At 42.5% G+C, this 22,583-nt stretch overlaps 1 protein-coding gene and 1 long non-coding RNA gene across 4 annotated transcripts in view; one reads left to right on the forward strand and one right to left on the reverse strand.

Annotated features, from left to right (window-relative positions):
• The first annotated feature begins 797 nt into the window (after positions 1-797).
• LOC148651778 (uncharacterized) overlaps positions 798-22,583 on the forward strand; it is a 44,750-nt gene continuing 22,964 nt past the window's right edge. The window contains exon 1 of one of the 2 annotated variants that reach the window (XR_015925165.1): positions 798-878. This is a non-coding gene — a long non-coding RNA (uncharacterized LOC148651778). Of the gene's footprint in view, positions 879-17,475; positions 17,868-22,583 lie in introns of those variants that run through there. The other variant, XR_015925166.1, reaches the window with a different exon arrangement.
• On the reverse strand, positions 10,583-18,918 carry tmem275a (transmembrane protein 275a). Of its 2 annotated transcripts, XM_088597896.1 has the most exons (4): positions 18,733-18,918; positions 17,908-18,040; positions 13,728-13,764; positions 10,583-12,340 (listed from the first exon to the last, which is right to left on the reverse strand). In XM_088597896.1, the coding sequence occupies exon 4, from the start codon at positions 12,241-12,243 to the stop codon at positions 11,683-11,685; it is 561 nt and encodes a 186-aa protein (XP_088454022.1). In that variant the 5' UTR covers positions 12,244-12,340; positions 13,728-13,764; positions 17,908-18,040; positions 18,733-18,918; the 3' UTR covers positions 10,583-11,682. The 2 variants fall into 2 exon arrangements, with proteins under 2 accessions (XP_088454022.1, XP_088454024.1); XM_088597898.1 differs by lacking the exon at positions 18,733-18,918 and having other exon boundaries at positions 10,583-12,343; positions 17,908-18,721.

Genomic DNA, 22,583 nt, shown 5'->3' on the forward strand with positions numbered 1-22,583 from the left:
CAGCAATGACCCTGAATTGCGTCTATCTATAAAGTTAAAACACCTTTACATCGAGAAGAGGAACCGTGCCATTTTTGTCGATGGTGGCGTTCTGCAGCTCCGCCAAGAGACTGTTTGACCACCACGGGCTCCACGCAGTGGGAAAGCAGCCATGAAATGACCTTGTTTCAGGGGAAAGAGAGACGGAGAGCTTCCTTAGGTCCAAGGTTGTTCTCAGGCGAGCGCACATGCACCTCAGACCTACAGTACAACTGTGTGCCCTGGTAGCAGAGCCACAGGTTGCCTAGTAACTAATTTGCTCCCTGTTTATTGCCTTATCCGCAATTAGCTCCTGAGACTCGTGATAAGCTATTACAGTTGGAAAGTTCCCCCAAATGTAGAACAGGGCTGGTGAGGCTCCTGAATTAAGCAGAACTCCTTCGACAACCTCTCTGATGTTTTAAATGTCTTCCTCAGCACACGCATTAGAAATAAATATCCAAAACAAACCACACACACAGACAACACAGATTCATCATACTGTCTTTCTTTAAAAGTCAGTTTCTGGAGTTGTGTCCCGCCTAGGATGTAAGTTTTCTTTTGTAAGTCTTTTCTAACGAACATAAAACAAATCTGCAAGTTTGCGGGGTTTTTACACCTTTTTTTAACCTTTGTGGTATTTCTGCGCTTATTTAGTACTCGGGTTTAGTAACCTGCGCATTCTCTCAGAGAGGCGGGTTTAAGTCTCTGAATGGTCAGAATTCCCTGAATGACGGCTATTTTAACCTATCAGATGAGCTTTCTCTGCAGCCGGTCTATTTGAAGGTGTAGGAGGATTCCAGCGGCTGTTGTTACAAACCTGCGAACTTCCAGAGTACACTGAAAGCCATTATTTCAAGGTAAAGAAAAACATGATATCTTTTTGCGAATGTTTGCTTTTGCGCTTGCATTTTGCTTGTCAGCCGAAAAATATGGACATACTTTGCTCCTTTTCTAAACTGAGACTCAAGATGAATATTCCTATGAAAAGGGTTGATTTTGCTTCATGCTGATGTACCTAGTTACATGTACGAAACAGTTCTGAAAAGCTTAGACTGTCTTGTGTTTTGTGATATTTACTGCGCGGTGTTGTGTGTTTTTTTTTTTGTAATATAGATATTTACACGTTGTGCAGTTTCTCTCTAAAGCGCCGTGTCCGTTTTAGCACAGCTGCTCTGTACTATTGATTTGTTTATGACAAAATTAGTTTCACTGCAGTGAAGCCAAACTTAAGGGTCCTGTTTAGGGGACACTGGAGCTCACTTGCATTTGTGATGTTTTGTGAAACGATTAAAAAAATGTTTGGTTTTGGTCACGTAAAGTGTAGCCATAAAAGCAAACGCAGATTTAGGCGGATATGCCTACCCGGGGGTCTATATTGTTTTAACTTAACATGTTTTTGCGGCTACTACTATTACTGCTATTGCTTCTTATCATAGTCTCTATAGCTACTACAGCTACTGATATGATTACTACTGTTGCTAAACTGCTGTTGCTAGTACAACTACTGCTGCCTTTACTGCTCTTGCCTGTACCTGCTGTTGCTCCTCCTACTACTAGCAATAATCAGAAACCACCTGTTTGTATCATTGACCTTTATCAACTCTTTACTTTAGCATTTCTCTCCAAGAGCAAAGAACTGGCAGCCTTTTTGTTCTTTCATTCCCTGTGGTAATGATGGTAATTCCCTGCTTTTATATTGTACTTTTAGCCCCTAAGGATCCCAAAGTGATCTAGATATAAGTGGATACATTAGCCACCACTGAAGTACAGACAATTTTCTAAATTGCTACTAAATGTTCAGTTCTGCGAAGAGCTGCTCTGTACTTTTAAAAATGTCTCTGCATGTAAAGTACGGCAGCTATATTCTGCAAAAATCCAAAATGAAGCAGATGACAGGTGTATGGTACAAGTCTACGCAGAGGAGAGAAATGACTCCATGCAGAATGGCTGAGCTTACACCCAGATGGTTTGTATTGGATGAGGAAAAAGTTGGGACACTGTTCAGCCATGAAGTTCCCGTTTTTTAAAATGATGCATTGCGGAGTTTGAAAAGACGTTGTGGAGTGCGTACAGTGCAGAGGATGTTGAAAATCAACAGTACCAAACTCAGAGAGGTCTGGTGTTGGAAACTCCCCCTGCTCTCACTGACCTGTGAAGCGGTGAGGTCAGCGCTGTGCCCATGTGTGTAGAGGTGGACGGGATGAAAGCTGGAAGGTATCCCATGGTTCAGTTTTGTCTTCTGGCGAACGCAGGTTTCAATCATGGCAACGTGTGGAAGAGAGTCCAGATACATTTGTAGGGGATTTTTTTTGTGTCTTCGAGTATCATCACGTCTCTGCAGCACTTTCACAGTACTTCAGTTTGAAGTGCTTTAGTGAAAGAGAGCCGGATGAAGTTTTTAATGGATTGTTTCCTCTGGTAAAGATTAGGTGGCTCAGCAGTTTAAAGGGGAGTCCTACATTTCTAGTTAAGGGATTACTTTCATAGTAGAGGGTAGTGATAACAGAGATTTGGTAATTATGCTCAGCTGCATTCCTGGAGGCACTGACACTCTACTTGATAGTGTACCGGTTTCTCCCGGAAAAGAAATCTGAGTTTTGGAACTGTTGCTGTGAGACCTTTTTATTCATACAGTCTTAACTAACAGGGATTTTAGGATTAAAGAAGTGGAGATTATTTATAATGTCATGCACATACTGGTACAGCAGTCAATTTAAATGCCTGAATTATTTCAATAATCCCTCATACCATAATTTTAATTCATATCAAATGCTCTTTGTGAAAGCCATTTCAGTCTTCCTGTGCTGAACAGACTTCTATAATCTGATAGTGTGGTGAAGAATTCTGGTCTTAATATAATCTGATTGCACTGTGAAGAATTCTGGTCCTGTCAAGATGTTTCTGCAAAAATGAGAATATCTGGCTGGAAAAAGACCTGCACGTCACAAGCATGTTATTTTTATCTTCACTTGATGTTTAATTCACACACCCCAAAGTTTATTCTGCATCATCTTTAATGTACAGTAGCTTGTATTGGCAGTGCACAACTGAGTTTGTTGAAGTCTGCATGGAAGAACAGTGGAGCACACAACAGATGGGATCTACTGGAACACATATCCAGCTGTTTGTCAGTGGTGTAAAATAAATGACATGCATTCCCACAAGATCTATGGTGGTCAGATCGGGGGAAAAATAGCTTTCGGATGAGTATAAAGAGGATTGTGCACCTGAAGAATACTTAAATACTTAAGGATGGGTTAGAATAAAGGTAATGGAAAGGAAACTCCAAGACTAACACTGGCTTAGCTGGCTAACTGGTCTTCAACAAAAGATCTAGGAAAATTCTCACTCATGTCTTGAAATTCTTGGACTCAGAACTGCTCACTTTAAGAGAGTGCGTCTTATCTGAATGGCATATCAATCTTATCTGCAGTTATAATTAAACCATGAAAAAATAAAATCTGTTCTACTTTTTTTGTTTTGTTTTTGGGAGTAATCAATCGATACAAACGGTAGCTTATTTTTTCTGGCAAAGATCCGTCCAAGATTAGTTGTCAGAACTTCGTCATTGCGGTGGTGTGAGTCTGAAACTTTTCTCATCTCATTGAGCACCCCTACACCCCCGCCTCCCATCACTTTTAGAAAATGAGCCTTTGTTTTTAATCTCCTGCTCTATTGTTAGAAATAATAATTTATAATTTATTATACCTCAATCGGAGACCTTTCCATAGCACGGGTCTAACTTTAAAATGATTTAGAGTATACTGGGAGCATCGTCCCAAAGGTGCTGCCTTTAATATCCAAGCTCCTTACTGAATACAGGGCTTCAGTCTTCAGGGATGGTAGCTTCCTGCCCTGAATAACCAGGATCTGTAAAATATTTAAAACCCTTATCAAAGATGCACTGCATTCTTGTATCAAGAACAACGGTCTCTCTAGGCCGACTGCTTTTTATATAGAAAGGAGAATGAGCTCAGGCTGCATTGTTGATCCGTTTTTTAAACGTTTCCCTTGGTTGACTTTCTGTGTTCGTTTTGCAGTGCCCATCGAACGAGGCTGTTGGGCTTTTTCAGGGCAATCCCCATTCAAGGCCTGTGACGGACTGGGCATCACAGGGCCAAACGGCGGGGGAAGAGCCCAGCCAGGGAGACCACAGGGGCAGTGAGAGTGAGAGTGACAATGGCCCTGGGTCAGAAGGAGTGATCAGTGGGTGTCTCCCCAGTGCCACCTGGACGCAAGCTGAGGCCATGTGACGTCAACAGACCTTTGATCCCAGGGCACCTCGCGGATGATCTACCCGCGTGCGTTCCTCAAACACCGTGCCGACGTTATGGTTTGACCCCGGCGTTAGTGGAACGATATTGTGTAGGCTCTGTTGTGCACGCCCTGCTCTCTCCTGCACCACGCCTTCGCAGGCCTGTGGGCTCGTCTTTCACTGCCGCCGTTAGCCTGTTCTGCAGGGGTCTGCGTATCCACAGATGCAGTTCTCTGTTTACAGACATGTGGCAGGTGGGACGTCTAGCTACAGAAACCAAGCAGGAGAGGGGTCGGCTGGTTTCCTGCAACAGCTTTTCCACGATAAGGCTAATTTATTCCGAACGTATCCATCATGCTCTAACATAAGCTATTGTTTGATGTTGAAAGCTCAGGATAAATGGAGCTCCTGAAGAAGGGGGAGGTGAGGGGGAGGCTGACAACTGTACATCAGTTAATAAGTAGGTAGATTCTGTGTTGTGCTATATCTGTAACCTGCCCCAGTCTAAACAAATTAACCGCAGGTCACTGCTGTAAATGAGATGAGGCTCCTGTGTGAGTTTTACCTGATTAATTGTATTTTAATAGATTTAACTTCTTACGGTCTGGTGGAAAATGGGCAGCTGTGTTGTTCAAATCCCACTAGAAATCACATGCATGTGTACAGAATATTTCACCTGGACTATTTAAAAATCAAGCTGACGTTTTTGTCACAGGGTCTTTATAAGGGATGTCACACAGACATGGTTCGCCAACGCGAGCCGTTTGATTGTAACGGAAACCGGGCCGTACTGTGTCGGCTCTGTTCTTCAGCAGCTTTGGGTTTTTCCGTGGAGAGATTACACTGGCGGCTCGGCGGCAGTGCTGGTAGTGTGGGGTTTCGCTAAACCCTTCACTGCAAGGCTGAATCTGGGCTGTGCCTCTAGCCAGCTGTTACAGTGATTCCAAGGGCCAGGGGAATCGTGGCCGAAACCCGGGAGCTTGCGGTATTATTGACATGAAAGGCGTCTTGTGGTCTCAGGGCTGCTTTAGCGCTCTTGTGGGTTTGGTCGGCTCGAGGTGCAAAAGACGAGACCCGCGTAGGTCTGGGGAAACGGCTGTGTCCGTCTCTCCACAGGCAAATCCAGGGGCCGCAGCGCATGGTTGGCTTAAGACTAAAAGAGAAGACGGTCAGAATCATGTTTTAGACCTGTCCTCTGCTCCAGACCTCGGGCTTCTGACTTCCACAGCTTTTCCTGAGCCGCTCGGGGCAATCGGACCCGATTCAGGCGGATTCGCCTGCTACCGCTGGCTGGGGGATGCACAGAGATCGGGAGGCACGGCGTTTGTAGCTTACGATTCTCCTCTGGAAAGAGCAGTTTTTTTTTTTTGCCCGTTCACTGGGGACTTCTGTTAGCCTGTAAAAAAAAAAAAAAAAAAAAAAAAAAAACAGTATTGGCCCCCAACAGGGAGGGTCCAGGAGTCCAGAGGAGAACTGGACGGGGAAATGTTACAGTTGACCACACGCCTTAAAGCAGAATCGGGAAGCAGTGTGCAGTTTGCGCCTGTGTGCCCCCCATCAGGCATGGGAACAGGATGGACACCAAACGGCCTCACTGCAGGAATGCCCACTGAGTGGAAGTGAGCCAGTCTGAGAGCAGGTTTAACTATGGAGCCCTGCTGTCTCCCCAGCAGACAGGCTGCGGGCTGTTTCCCTTATGTTTCCAGTGCAATATCGCTCTTATCTGAAGAACTGACTCAACTTTCCTTCCGTGCTGGAAAATTAATTCACATGACGGGGTTTTTTTTGTTTTTCTTATTTATTCACTTGAGCTTTTTTTATACAGCATTTATGTTTAGACGAAATTTTGATCGTAACGGCATGAAACGGTAAACACATCAAATCATACCTGAAAAGCAAAATATATAACTTTTTTTTTTGCAGTTGAATACTGTACATCATTTGATTTGAGATTATCTAGATGCTAGTGATGATACTTACTAATGTACTTATTTATTAACATAACGTTATCAATAAAATGGGTAGTATAGGCATGGGGAAATTAGGAAGAACAGGACAACAGTAACATAAGATTACTAGCAAATATTTGCATTACAATCCGCATAAACACCTGCTTTAAACAGAAATTTGTAAAATGAAATGAGCTTTATTCTCAAACATGTAGGTTGTATGTACAGTATATGTATATCTTTTCTCTTTTGTTGTGTATTACATATGTGCTATTGTACAGTGATCTGTGTTGTTCTAAAGTGATAAACGATTGCACTATTAAATAACATGTAGTCCGTATGTACAGCCCTTATTATTAACCACAAATTAGGAAGAGACCCATCTCTCCCACTGCATTCTGACCTGCCTTGGCTCGCCTTCACTGACAAACAGCATGTTACCACATCCCTCTTATAAAACCTCTTCAGTCAATGACACGTGCAGCTCCCTCACATTGGAGTCCATTAAGAGTTCTTGCAGAGCTCACGTTGCAGAAAAATGCTAGATATGTTTCTTTTGTAGTCCGGTATAAAAACGTGCTGTATCTTCTAGAAAGATCTTGCTAGCGAAATGGTAGAAATCTTGAATACCACAAAAAAAAAAAGCTTGACTCTTTTTAAAATACTCTCGCCCAAAAGGTTGGAGGGTGTCTCGGAGGGGTGTGTACTCCTCTTGTTGACAGCTCGATACAGATTAAGAAAGCCCTTTTATGGTCTTTCAGGAGACCTTGATTGCTAAGGCAGTCACCCTACCCAGGGGACCTGAAATCTCTCACTGGCCTTGTCGCAGGAGATGGAAAAAGAGTAGGGAAGCAATATTGACTATTGGCTTTCACGTACGTCTTTCTGAATGTGCGGACAGATTTTCAAATTCTCTCGTAAAATGTTTCTGCGTGCTGGTTTAAAGGCACAGGCATGCAAATGATGCTTTTCCTTCCTACGAGCGGGATTACCTGGAGTTGGATTTGTGATGACGGTAGCGGGGGAGTGGGGACCAGGAGGGTTTGTAGTACTGGGGATTGTTATGGCTGCAAAAGCAAAAGCTGTTGTAAGTCTGTCTCGTAACGCTGACGTCAACCACGGATTCCTAGCCACAGAGAGAGTATATTTTATAGGGGTTCCTAATATTTTACTTATTTTTTTCTTGATATTTAAAAATAGTCTTTCAGGAATCGTGAGTGTGCGTGAATATGCCATGTATGCATAAAAAGGATCACGGGTATAGAAATTGAGGAATATTGTACATGTGTAATGTAAGGCCATAAGTGGGGAAAAAACAAAGAGAGTATCTTGAACATTGGGTGGAATAAGATATGTGGACCCCTGTGTGTTAAGAGGCGTGATGCTGATGCCAGCTGATGATTGATCGTACAGATATTTCTGTCAGAAACAAAGATGGCAATAAAAGGCAGCCAATTGCCTTTGCACAGGCCAATTTGTATAGCATGCAGATCACTGCTTAGACCAAATGTAGGATAGCAGTAAGCTGGTTCCCAGCACTCCAGGCAATGGGCATCTTGGGTACAAGACAGGATACATTCTGGACAGAACACCAGTCCATTATAAGGTGTATACTCTGCGTATAGAAATGGGGTCTTCTGAAGTCATACCATTTGAATTTGAATTGTCTTAAAAGATAAAAATCCTAAAGCTTGAGATATTTTTGTGGGTGGAAATCGAGACATCCGCTTTCCCGGATGTAAGATTATGAAGTAATTCCAAAAAGATTTAAAACCACAGCAGTGAGGGGCCAAACAGTTACCTGTGACCAGGACATATTGTAACATAAAACAGATCATTACCAAGCACAAGTGCAAGAAAAAAGAAGTCAGCAGTTTGAACAGATAACAAAGGATCAGATGTAAAAAGACGACAACATAACAGCAAATGTCCAGATGCTTAAGCATAAAATTAAAGGCAATCAATGAAACATGCACAAATGCAGAACTATACTAACTAGCTGAGAGAAAGTACATTCCACAGTTCTTCCATTCAATTCAATCGTTCGATGTCGGACCAAATGCAAAATAAATCAGCTCTGTGGCTTTAAGCCAACATGTAACACAACTGTGTTTTGCAAAAAAAATCCAAGCTAATGTTGTAACTACAGGACTGTCCATAAAAGAATGTACAATGACAGAGGGGAAAAAAAAAACAAAAAAAACTCTGGAAGTTTAACAATGAAGCAGTGAGTACAGTCCAGCCCATGAGATAAACACTGCTTTATGAGCTGTGAAGCTCAAAGGCAAATTGTTCAGCTTCATGTGCTGTGTCAAACCCGACGGGCTACCATAGATGATCTTCAGCCTGGCTGGGTAACGCAGGAAGTTTCCCCACTCGACGTGGGCGAAGGGATTTCTGCAAAACATTTTCTGCCCTGTACTGTGAGAGACACGCATAATGAAGTCAAAGATATCAAAGCATCTAATTTTCTGGCCACCTGAAGGATGAGCTGTCGGTCAGTATAGCAGAGAAGATTGATCATAAGAAGGCTGCCCTTATGCTTTTTCACTGGTCCACCCGGTGATGGTAGATGTTTTTTTTTTTTTAAATTAATAAGCCAAGGATAAGTAAATTAGATTGTTGGCTTCTATTCTCCAGTTTAAACATATGGTATTTAAACAGGGCTACTGTATCTCTTCCTCTGATTCTCCAGTGTTATCGCAGCTTTGGTGCTGCCCCACCTGCAGAATATCCACCAGTTTACTGGTTATTGTTATCGGATGACAGTGCAGTTGCAAACCTCTCTTTTGACTGCTGGAAGTGAGACTGGACGGCCTTAACATCAGTGAAGGGGTCTGTTTTGTGAGAGTTCGTGAAGCAACACACAATCAAATACCTCATTGAGCAGAGCCATGTATCGGAGAGTCATGGTAGTTGTCCCCGGTGAGTCATCACAGAGAAGTATGGTGTCTGCAGTTTCAGTCTAGGAGGTGAGCTCTTTCCTGGCTTGGGAAGAGGTGCCTGGATCCTATTCTGAGAAGTCATTTGTATTCTTATACAGCATTTTACTCAAAACTTAATTTAAAAAAAAACATGTTTGCTGGGCTTAAGAGTCTAAGAGTCTCCTAACAAGTCTAGGATCTTAGGAAGGAGCCTTTGGCAGTTTTCTAAAAAGAGTTTTTTTTCATATCGAGGAGGGATCTGATCTTTTCTGACAATTAACAATTTACATCCAAATGGATGTTACCAGATTATTTTTTTTAACAAAGAGAATTCTTGTATCACCGATGAGTCTGACTTAATTACTGCCACTGTGTTTTATTGTACTGTGTTCAAAGTATCTTTTCTCTGTTACAAGACCAACATTATTATGCTGTTTTACTGCGTCTCAATCTGTTACAAATCCTTGGAGGATGGAGATCTGGCAGAAAATTAGATGATGTTAAAACCTAATAGCCTGTTGCTTATGCAAAAACTCAGCCTAATAAAATAGTGGTTTCCCATCTAATTCTTGGAAAGGTTATATAACATCGTTATCGTGTTTATAAACTGTGCTAGTGCGCAATAAGCTGAAATCGGCCCCCAGCCCCATGTTAACTTGACTGTGGCAGTATGTGTTATATTACAGGTAATTAGACATACAGATGATGTTTTAATGTTACGTTTGGCAAGTATCTCTCTGTCTTTTATATGCTTATGAACCCTACAACTACATACTGAGGAGAATAAACGAGTGTAGGAGGAATTGGAGGGTAGGCATGTGTCCAACTGGGGTTGCTATGTCAATCCTGGGCAGGGCTAATCAATATCCCAGTATTCATAGCGATTTCTGCATTTAATTGCGTACCATTATGCTGAATGTGTTTTCTTACAGTATCCCCCCCCCCCCCCCCGTAGTCTAATAACTTACGTTGCGCACTTTTAAACGAAAGCAGCAATTTATTGTATTTTAATTTTCTCCTTGACTGCTTCCGTCATGTTTCTGATAAAATTATTTCTTCATAGTTCTCTGCACATACTAGAAATAAAACGGGGAAGCATGTTAGTTGCCAGTTAAAAAAAACGATGTTTAATACCGTGGTTTTATAGGTCTTATTGTGATTTTATAGATTTATAGATCTGATTGCACCAATACAACAGTCTAGGCACTCCTATCCAATACTGTTGCAGCCCCTAGAGGCCATGGAAGTGTAAACCGAACATGTTTTCAAACCTGCATTAACTCCCGAGACTCCAATTTGTTCACAAGACCACTGCTACACCTCAGTCCGATTAAAAATATAAGGAACCTAAGCTGAGAAATGAAGCTCACGGGATCATGATCGTGCAGTGTGAGGAATCAGAACTTCTGTGGGGTGACCAACAAGTACAGAAGGCAGTTGTAGACATTTACCCATTTTTACGTTAGCAGATGAAAATTTACAGTATATGTCGGTTACAAAAAACAGTTTTCAGACATGAAGAAATAAACCACAAAGCTGTAGACAAATTAAACGTATACTGTAAACAACCTATGTCCTGTCTCACTGTATACAAATATTGTTCTTCACAATGTACTGTACTCTCTTACCACACTGAATCTGGTAGATGTGTTTTGAGGCTTTCATAATCCCATTTTTGAGGAACAGTTTCTTAGGACTTTTCATAGGACCCTTAGGACTAAGTGAAAGGTGCCAACCCATAGGAGATTGATATTTTTTGTTGACTGGAACTTTGTACAAATGAAGCACAACAGAGATTTCCAACCCTGATCCTGAAGAACCCCAGTACCCGGGGCAGGGGAGGTCATCATTAAATCACCAATTTGTAAAGATATGGAACAAGTGCATTGTCATAGATTGAACATGCGATTTGTTAAGTCATTTAAACCTCATTCAGAGATCATTTAGGACAGTTCAGAGTTCTCTTAATTGAACAGATTTCCTGCTTGATTCACCAGTATCTTATGGGGGTTTCTAATCTTTAATGTACATAATCGGTAAATAATCTTTAAACAAAGCGTCCCATAAAACTGGATTGTGGCTCTCCAGGATTAGGGATGGAGAGCCCTGGACACGGTGCTTCTGCCTCAGAATACTGTAAATGCACTTTGCTCCTGCACTCGCCATCACAGAAGCACAGAAGGAGCCACGGTATCTTTAGACAAGAGCTAAATGCCTGAAATCCATCAGAAGGCCAAGGGAAAGCGGCCTTCTCTGACGAGCTCTCCTGCTTCAGAAGTTCAGACGTGCTGGTCGGCCGTTTCACTTCCGCAAAAGGCGGGATAGCACGCTCTCGGGTGTGAGGTCCCAGTTGCATTTCGCGTGGTATCATGTGGCTAAATCGGACAGAATCTCATTCTGCTGTAGTGGGTGTCTTTATTTGTTTTTGTGCGTCGCTCGCTGGACTGCTGGCCGGCCACATGGCCTCGGTTGTATCCGCAGCTGATGGAGGCTCTGCACGCGCTTTCCTCTAAAGCCCACACGCAGTGGTGTGCTAGGTGGCGGCCAAGTCTCGGGGCAGATTGAGCTGGACGGCCTCTCCCCCGGCCGAGTAGCGGGCGGCGGGCCCGTTGGCCTCCATGGTGAAGAGCTTGCAGGCCCGCGCGCCCTCGGGGGCGGGGCTGGACTTGGGCGAGGAGCAGGGGGAGTTCGTGGGGCTGAGCTGCACGGCCGTGGTGTCCTGCAGCGTGTGCTCGCTCATCTCGATCTCGAAGGCGGTGTTGCCGGCGTGGATGAGGCCCAGGTTGCTCCCCACTTTGGGCTTGCGGGAGCTCTGGGCGGGGGGGCGGCGGCTGCAGACGCAGCACGCGCCGAAGAAGGCGAACGCCACCACCAGCAGGATGGGCCCGATGATGATGGGCGGATTGTTCACGGGCATGAAGGTCCCGAAGGCGAAGGCTCCCACCAGGGTGATGTTGATGCCCGCTAGCATGATGCACAGCCCACAGGCGCAGCACAGGGCCGGGGAGGGAAGTCCCTGGGGCCTCGTCTTCTTCCTCTTCTTCTTCGGCCCTTTCTTGGGCACCGTGGTGGTGCTTTTATCCGTGAACATCATCCCTCCGCGCCGGCTCTCTCTAGCACTGCCTGAGGGTGGTGCACAGGAAAATCGGGCTGCCTGCGGCGGACATCTGCTTTTCTCAGTGGGAGCACATCTGCTAACGGGAGAGAGAAAATGAATTAAGAGCCAGGGTATCTAAAGAGAGGAACAGTGGTGCTGTGACAGTGCCCTCGCCCCCCCAGGATTATAAGTATTGCGCGCTCTTTTGAGAAAACATGAATCGCAAATCGGACAAAGCCCCATACAAAATGTACTGCAGTAAAAGATCTAAAATCTTAAAAGATGTAAATAATCATGCATTGTTCACCCTTTGTTGATTTTGCTCACAGTTACCTGCAGACCATTAGAAACAGCAGTAGCCGGAGTACAGTGTATGATGTGTGAAAGGCCTGTGTATACGCTGCCTGTGATACTGAGCTTTCATGTCATAGCATGCTTTGATGGAAATGCTAGGGGTGATCAAAGCTTGAACATACAAAAGGAGCAGATAGTGAGGAAGCAAAGGAGAAAATTACTAAGCCATGACAATCCTGAACCATGACAGTGAGCAAAGCTTAGATTTTAAACATTGAAAATTGATTTAAAGAAACACTTTACAGCTTTAGAGGTTTATATACGTTAGCAACGTGATTCTAAATGTGATAAGAAAATCCAGTTAAAGATCTTAGCAGGGCTCAGCAGGAAGTCAGTTTGGAGCAGAGAACTCTGCCTTCTTGACCGATTCTGTCCTCGTTCCCCTCCAGGTTAGACTTGGTAAGTTTACAAATTCCAAGTATTTCTGTCCTTTATTCTTTGTTTTTTTGGGGGGTCAGAGGGGAGGTGGACGTATTTTGTGCAGTTTCTACGTTCACTGCCGCAATTGTTATATACGGGGTTGTGTCGCTTGCAATCAATCACAACTATTATTCTTTGAATCTTTTTAATTGGGTTTTGTCCCAGTATTACATGTAAAACAATGCCCAGCTATTGCTCTCGATGAAAGGGCCTGGTACATTTATTGGGAAGCGGCTAAATTAGTTGTTGCCCTAAGAGGTGTGTTGAGTCTTTTGGGATGGAACTGGTGAAGGGAGACAAGTTGCTTCAGGGAATCGGGGTGAAATGAAATTGTTCGTTTCCTCTTTGCCCTGGTATTACCTGCTTTGCCTGCACAGAACTTCTGATACTTAAACCAGCCAGACAATAATTGTAGATCTGCTGTGGGGAGGCTCTGGCATAGGGAAGGCTAAATTTAGAAGGGAAAAGGCACAAATAAAATTGGGGCTAAAGTGTTAAAAAGCCTTTCTAAACTGCGTTTCTCCTCAGTCCGGTGACTTCAGAGCTTGTACATATTCATTTGCACGCTTTTAAACATCCCCGATGGGTCATGACACCTACCAAGGTTTAGAAGTGGTTGTGTATGAGCTCCTTATGTGATGAAGGGCTTTTTTGTCATATGATCTCGTACGAGATCTTTCATACACATACATTCGTTGTTTACTTACCTGTTTTATATCATTGGAATCCCGTTTCATCATCATCCTGCAGCATATATAAAGAAAAGCACATTTTTAGTATACCTGTCCTCATTGTTGTTATTCTTAATTGTGTATTAGATGTCTCTTGTTCTTGTACTTTTGTTTTTAGTATTTCCTGTGTATTACCTATTGTTGTGGTGTTTCCACACTAACACTAACTCATTTTTCTTGTTTCTTGTTGACTGTCCGTTTTGTCGGGTAACAGACCCTGACTCACCTTTGATTCACACAAATCCTTACCTGCCCATCAGGGCGAGCTGGGGATGGAGCCAGTCTTTGTTTAGATATAACCTAATCTTTTCTGTGTGCTGTTTCACAGATAGCTTTCATCTTAAAACTCTAATATGAAGCTTTCTTGAATAGAAACTTGTTCTGCACCTCATTTTGATTTCCTTTGCAGGTCCTTCTGACCTGCCCTGTGACGTAAGGCCAGGAAGTTTAATGACACTGTCCCATACAGTACCATTACTTTTACAGCAGCTTGATGATTTTTGACAATTCATCAGACAGGCCCATAGTGGGCGTGGTAATTCAACAGACACGCCCATAGTGGGAGTAACACCCAAAACGAGTTCTCTGTTTTATTCCGTAGAGATCCATTGTATGTCAGGCAACCCACCTGAATGAGAGAAGTTTCAAAACTCAGAAATCGGTACAGGGTTGACACCCAATTACGGATCCCGTTTGTAAAGAGCTGAAGAAAAATGTGCAAATATGCTCCAGATTTAAAACTGAAATCAATTAGGCTGCGATTAAGAACTTGATCAAAAATCAACAGACAGGACTGGGAACCATGCTATAGGGACACATCTGGACAGCTGGGATAGCAATAAATACCACCTCATTTTAAAAGTCATCTCACATAAGTAGAGTTAAAAAGAAGCTTTCTATGCAGATGTTTACCGTACTTATTTCTGCTGTTTTCAGATCATTTCTGGATGTGTGCTTACATAGTTAATTAAGGTGTTGTTAAATATGCATAAAGGACAGTACACTTATCACAGCTGCCCTTTTCCTGCAATAATACTGTTGCCCTAGGACTTTTACAGTGGAAGAGTAAAGACTCTGGGAACCTAAGGTAACAAGTACAGAAGCTGAAATGATATTGTACCATACTGTATTTCAACCAGCAAGCTGAAGAAGGGAAATTCTTCAAGCTGAAGAAAGGAAATGCAGACAGAACATCTTTTGAGCTAAACTATAATGAGTACTTCCAATCAGTGCATTCTAATGCAGATGATGTCATCAAATGTCTGTCCTTCAAATAGCTGGGGGGTATTGGTATTCAGAAACCAACCATATTGTATTAAAATTACTCCTATCAGTTCAGAGCTAATTTCTTATGCAGGATCATTTCAGCGGCGAGGATTATGCAGGACTGCAGAGCATTTAGAAATGAAGGACAGAAAATGTAGAAAGCACAGTGCTGAAATTGTGCAGCAATTGCACAATTGCCACACATTTAATAATACTGTCCAGCTTTGCCCTGGCAGGGTATTGATAATTAAAGTTTTGAGGGCCTACTGCATGATGTTTTCAGCTCAGTGTCTGTGAGAAGGAGCATCCTCTCAATGGCCAAGAGGGTTACTGGTTCCAGTCATTATCAGTGTTCTGCTGACATTTTAGGTTTTACATTGATATTTTATTACATTTTATTTCAGCTTCTTTTCAATAAGAATGATGGAATTATGCAGCATCTCCTGAGTTTTTGTACAAAGAAACAAAACAATCCTCCTTTTGATTTCAAAGGGATATGCATGAGACTCCAAAGAAATTTCCATCTGAAAAGTGATCCGTCTCCTCGGTTGTAAACTGTTGAGAAAATGTGCAAGATTCAGCTTACACTTTCCTACAGTCTGCCTAGGGTTGCAAACCCTCAACTAACTGAAACACTGACTATGTCCAGTGTCATTTATGTGTTGGTCACAGTCATGTATTCTTACAACATTTGACAGCCTAATATTCTTCCAGTTTAACCTGCTAAAGATATGGCACTCAGTGTTACTTCCTCTTTCTTATTCCTTCTGCTTTCTGTGATAATCCTCCATATCAAAGACTTCTTACTTGTTGGGATTTGTACACTATTGTAGTTTTTGCGCTTGTGTAATGATCTGTGTGGGCACCCAACAAGCTATTTTATGAGCTTGCTTGCATGCATTTCTGTATGCAAGATCTCATTTTCCACTTGGAGACTCGGAACACTACTGCTTGACAAAATTACACTGTGGATGTTGAAACGGAGCAAGAAAAGCCATCAGCACAACTGCTCAGTGTGTTGCAATTAAAACAGGCTGGAATAATTAGGAGCATCAAATCGAATCGGAATTAATGCAATATCTGATGAGAGCATGTGGATATCACTTCTGTGCTGTTTGCTCATTCAGCTCATGCTTTGTTTACATTTCCAAACCCTCCCACTCCTCAGAGAAGGGCTATCATCTGGTGAATGTGTTTCCTGAGCTCAAATTGACCTTGTTAAAGAACCATTGCATTTTAAGCTTTCCCACATTTCATTTAATAGTAATTCTATTAACGCTGTGTGTGCTTGTTGGGACCAAAAGTTCATACTTTTTGTCTTTTGCTATTGGGACCTATTTATTCAGCAACCTTTAGCCTGCGAAGTGCCAGCTACTGGAACATGCAACTTTTTTTGGGTTTCCCTAAAACTAAATCGTGCAAGTGATGAGTAAATATCTCCTCCTGCAAGTCGACATGCGTCTGAATGACGGGGCTCGGGTCTGATCAGAAAAAGTACACCATAATGTGCACGGAGGGCTCCAGGAGAGAGGGGCCGGGCAGGGATTGAGATACTGGATACAGGTGTGTGCAGGATACTGTGCTGACTCTGCCAGTGAAGGGTGGATTCGTAACGACACTTACAACCACAGTTAATACAACACCTGGGCAGAGCTGAACGTCGGCGAGATGAGTTGGGTCTTCTCTTGTGTTTGGAGCACTTTGGGATGTTTTAAGGCAAAAGGTCTAAACTCAAGGAATTATTATTAGATGTGCACTTAAATAAGCACTTGAGTTTGTTTTTCTCCTGCTGTTTGAATCTTCTGAAATCCTGTTGCTCATTTTCAGAGCCCTAGTGATGCCTCAGCAGATGGTATGATTTTCGCTCAGGGTTACAAAAATGGACAGGAAAATAGAGTAAGGACAAGGACTTCATGTGGGTTCCTTCAATTTTATTTTGTCTTGTAGATTTGATTTTTTTAAGAAAGCTATCAAATGACAGTATAATCATAGCTCCCTAATAAAACATTCGAACTATAAGAATTGTAAGCAAATTTAAGTGGTTTTCCCATCAGATGCAAACGAAATGAAATCCCTAACAGTTATCTTTGACATTTTCTATCAATCAGTGAAGAAACGTGATACCAAACACGCATACAATCTAGATGTTTTTTAAAGCCTGTAATATTCTAGTCTGGTAGCACTTGTTAGTCGTAATTCACTAATGAGGTTGGTTATTCTAATTATTCTTACAAAAACTAAAACAACAAATTACAAGCAAAAAGCGGCAGCATAAATAATGTGTTTTCTTCATTTCTTTTTTTTAACATAGCGTCTACTTATCGGGAGAAACCAAGCCATTCTTTATTCACCCGGGCGAACGACAAAACGATTATCTATAACTTCAAATCCAATCTCGCTGCTCATTGCCCTCCATCGCCTGTCCCACACCAGCGTCAAGCCTGCTAGATTATACGTATTCAACTCACAGCCGTGCGATTTTACATCAACCCAGTCAGCGCTGCGACTGAAACAAACATCAGTGTAATCTCGGTAATGATGACTGTCGCGTCCGTACGCTTCTGGAGCACTGGTGTGGTACTCATTAGAGGCTTGCGTCTGTGCCCTTTTCGCGTGTACAGACTAAAACTGGAAAATATGAATAAACGTGTATAAAAATATCGGAGCACAGACTACCCGCATACTTCAAATTAACAAATACAGAAGACAGGGGGAGAAAGTAGGAGACGTCGACGGTCGATTATAAAACGCATTTTAATATTGACTGTTGCAATTCAAAGGGTATGCAAACACTACTGCACTCCTTTGTTGAAGAGCACATCGGGGAATGATGCGATTTAAACGAACGGGGTGAGTGATGTTTTAAGTCCTATTATAACATTCGCCTTACCTTTTCAAAAATTCTTCAGGTGAGTCGTTTGCGCAAAGCTGTGGTGCGGGCGTGTTTTTTCCTCAGATCAACTCTGCCTTCTCCGAGTTACACAAGGGTTTTAAAACGCTGAAACACAGGCTTGCTTGCCTGACTGCTTGAGAGAGGGAAAAAAAAACGGGGAAAAGGGTGTGTTTTTTAAAAAAAAAACCTTGAAGAAAACACCGTTGTCGTTCTGCTCCGTTTTGAGATCGAACCAAGACGTCTTTTCGAAAACTTTGCATAAAACCAAAGAGCTACTCGCGCTTTGCATCTGCTCCCGTCCTTCGTCAGTCCTTATTCATTTTCGGGGGAGGGTTGTGTTGAGGGACAGCGGAGGATGTACTGTATCGTGGTTGGAGTGTTTAGGAGATCTTTTGCCCTCTCTCGAAAGCACAAGCAGACTAGCGGGCATGCGACTGTCTTGCCTCAGACCTTCCTCGTCTGAATGCAATACTTTAACGCTTGGACATCAACGCAGTTTCCTTCGCATAGTTTTAACTTCTTGTTTGTAAGAAGATGACTGAAGACTAAGTAACGCAACCTAAGACAAGTGTAGGTTTTCCGCCTCCTTGAACATCATCGCCCTTGCATTAACGTGCCGCAGCATTCGACCCCAAAAGTGACGACATCCCTGCATCTGATTTTCTGAGGAAAAAGTATAACCTTCCGCCTCTCATGCAACGTCACTGAGTGTTTTTAAGATATGCAGTTGCATGAACCTTGAATCAGCGTCCCTCTCTATCGCTCCTCGCGTTCATTCCCCTCCCCGTCTAACCCGCACACACACACTGTACACACACTCACCCTCTCTCCTGTCTGGCTCCTTGGGGTTTAAAAGTTCATCTTGCCCACTGGAGGCGCTGTGCAGTTCTAAATCAGGCCGCGGACAGCTCCCGGTTCTGAATCAAAATTTTGTTCGGTCGATTTTGATGGTCTTCCCGCTTGAAGCGCCTCGGTGTTAAGTCGTGAACAAGAGATGCAATATCCCGCCACCCCCTTTCAAGCACGTTAGCATGACGCTTATTACTGCGCAGAAAAAGATCTGGAAGCTTCTCGTCGTGCATGGAAAGAAAAAGTAAATTGATTAGGACAAGAGTGGAGGACAGTTACCTGGTACAATGTGAGGCTTCTGAACTTGCAACCTCAATCAGTCTAAACCTCTGTTTTAAGTCTCCAGGTTGTCACGGTCTCTCAACTTTCAGTTTATATATCACATCAGACAGACATGGTAACCTTAAACCTAGGTCCTGGGCTAGTTATGGACCTTGTAGATCAGGAAGAACGAAATGCAGTTTGACCATAGGTGGTGTTCAGGCTGCGTTGCTCAGTGTAATTGTGAATTATTCTTTACTGAGCAAACTTTGCTTGTGAGTGTCTCTAGATCCCCTGTGAAATATTTAATGCTCCTACCATATGTTGCCTTTTTAATTAGCAATGTGTGTGTGAATGTAATGAGTCACAACTGAATATATTATTTTATCTTCTCAGTGGTTAAGTATTAGAGTAGGGTCTGTAGACGTGTACAGTGTGAGGTTACACAAGTACTTGAGCACTTCTTCTTCAGAAGTGCTTTTCTCAGGGTTTGCCAGTCTCACAGAGTGCTCTGGACATTTGGAATAAGAAGCTCCTGAAGATCTTAATGGCCTTAACAGTGAAGACCTTCTTAGGGAGATGTAGTCAACCTCAAGACAACATGATGATTCACAGGTAGTCAATACAGCAATTATTATTGCTTAGTGTCAGGCAGCAGCCTTGGGGCTAAATTTTGAACAACCTTCTGATTTTCGCACGGGGAAGATCACCAGGTAAGCATCTGTGAAACAAGAAGTAGATTCGCATAATAACGCGTCGGCATCCCTCAAGTTAAGTATGTTTCAATCAAGCTGGGTTTCTGAGATGGTAAATCGCAGTCTTGATCGTAGAAGTCAAATGATACTCAAGAGAGCGCTCCGAGCATAGTGTAACATTCACATGGTTTATTCTCATAGATGGTACAGTAGCAGGTTCAATCAAGGATGTCGTGAATATGGTCGTGGGTTCCCAGCCACAATCTAGGGTCAATGAAGAAAATTGTTTGTTTCCCTGGTATTAAACACGTAACGGAATGATCCCTAATTCTTTTCTCACCGGCTTGGGGACAGTAATTCTGTGTCCTCACATGCTGCCGTTCAGGTACGTGGGTGAAGATGTACTTGGGAGACTCACCAATTATATGCCCACCACATTGCATGCACTAGACCTTTTCCACACACATCACAATTCATCTGGTCAGTGGGGTGCATAATGGACCCTTACTGAGACTCTAATGGCAGTAAGAAAGTATCTCACATCTTTTCTGTTAGATGAAATGAATATTATTCGCTTGGCTTAAACCTTAAGGGTAGTATTTCCATATGGTCCGCCAGCTGTTCTGTGAATCCAGTGGCACCCAGTGCATCTCTGCTCCCGTTGCATTGACATAGAGAGAGACGGAAAAGGTCTGTTTTTTCCGTTATCCTGACCCGTCAGAGAGCAGTTGACTGAATTCTAAATATCTTTCTTCAGCAGAAGTGAGTGGGCAGGAAGCACTCTGGTGAGTCATATTCCTAATTGGTGTGTTAACAGGATGTCTTTAGGGTCATGTTGGACTGAAACACACAGGCACTGCGTTGGTATGAAAGCTCCAATGAAAGTAGGTGGGTGAGCATCTCGATTTTTCCTTTAGTGGCTGGTCAGTGAGCAGGATTCCTCTGCTCAGAAATCTCTGGAGTTCAAGGTGGTGGGATACAGCAAATTCCACAGCTCTCCAAAGCGGGGAAGGCGATGGAGTGAGTATCTGGCTCTTGCTGAAAGTGTTTGTGACAGTTGTGCTGCAAACATTCGCAGCTTATTGGCCTTCCCCAACTGTTTACCTAGAATTACCTTTGTAGGAGGAGAGGATCGAGTGTTAAAGGAAAATGTTTTTCTTTCTGAAGAATCTGTATTTATTAATTTGAGGAAAAAGGTAGGGCCTTATTTCTTTGGGTTTAAGTGGATATTCACTACAATATAAACACATACAGTAGATCCTTAGAACATATGTATTTATTCTTTGTGCAACATTCACTCTAATTAAACTCTAAATTGGAATGTGATCATTTTGTAACGCTGGTTTACTATGATCTCAATGACGTATGGGGAATATCACTCTGGTCTCTGGAGGCTAACTGGTGTCTGTGCCCAGTGAGGACCTGGTGCTGTTGTCAAGGTCTAGTCTTGTTTTGCACCCTGTATGTGGAGATAGACTCCGCGTTGCCAAGACCTTTACTGGGATCACATGGTTTTCTGATAATGGAAGGATCAGGAGTATGCTTTCTCTTTCTCAAAGCCTTCCCCTGAGAACCAAATTATTTCCAATCCATTATTGATAATCTCTTGGGGCATGGAGGTCACCTGCTTTGTGGAATGAAAGCAGTATTTTTACCGGGCATGGCTGAATAAAAAAAAAAAACACAAAAAGAAAAGAAAATAGGCTGGATGGGGAAATTGCAGTTAATGAAAGCGTGCATACAATAGAACTGTCAATAATAGCTGACTTAGGTTTTCTGACACACTGAATGGGACATTTTTGTTCTATAATTGAGCTTAATTTCACTCGGGAAGAAAAACTGGAACAAGTTTCATTTTAGTCAAGAAAATAATATCAAAGAAAGAGTTTAATATAAACACAAATAAAATATCAAAGCATATGGGTTGTTAAGTCATCTGCAGAAGAAAATAGAATGGCTTATACCATACCTACCAAGTCGACTTCTAAGAGAAAGCACAAGCCATGATTTATTTTGTTGTGTTCTACTTTCTCATTCAAAATTGTTTCCTGTAAAAAAAAAAAAAGAATGACTTTTTGCATTTCTGATTAACAAGTGGCTTCTCTGACATTTAGCTCACAGCCTGTGGAGGCTGATCCATGATTCAGAACCAGTGAAGTGTGATTTAACCTCCAAACTCTCTGGACCTTCAGGCAAACACATTCACTGGCTGTTCTGTTTTCATTTTGTCCCTTTATCAGAGCCAAAGGTTTTCCAGCTGCCTGCATCTTCTGTGCACTTAGTCAGCAGCAATGTGACAGTCGGATCTACAGTCCACAGGCTTTTCTGTTCAGGATGGACAAAACAGAACAAAAGATGCATAAACCATTGTATGCAAGGGCGTTCTTCACTCTTTCCCTGTTTAGAAAGTTGGTAGTTTAGAAAGTTTATATACAGTATATGTGTAATGATTGTGCATGTGTATTGTTAATGAATCCTTCATGCCATTATACATGAAATGAAAACCAAAAAGGTGAACAGTCTTGCATTCTTTTCCACCCCAGCACATTGTTGAGATTTTTTTTCCCCAACAGAAGGTGAGGTCAGTCACAATGCTCACTATCTGATTTGCAAGGACAAACTCAATCTTTTCTTCTGCTTTAAACAGCCTCGAACAGCAGCTCTACCAGTGTCCTTCACCAGCTCTTTCACTACACTTCAGAAGGATTGCGCTGTTGTGTTCATGCTTTTGCATTTTAAATGCCTGTTGCTGTCTTGATTTAGGCAAAGGCTGAGGCAAATCATTCTTAGTAACTGACTGACGTTGTTCTGCTTTTTAGTCCAGAAAGGTCATGTGACCTCTTGAGCAAAACTGGATTCAAAGTATTC

Source organism: Lepisosteus platostomus, chromosome 11 (genome assembly GCF_059453375.1).
Source record: "Lepisosteus platostomus isolate fLepPlt1 chromosome 11, fLepPlt1.hap1, whole genome shotgun sequence".
Classification (NCBI taxonomy): domain Eukaryota; kingdom Metazoa; phylum Chordata; class Actinopteri; order Semionotiformes; family Lepisosteidae; genus Lepisosteus; species Lepisosteus platostomus.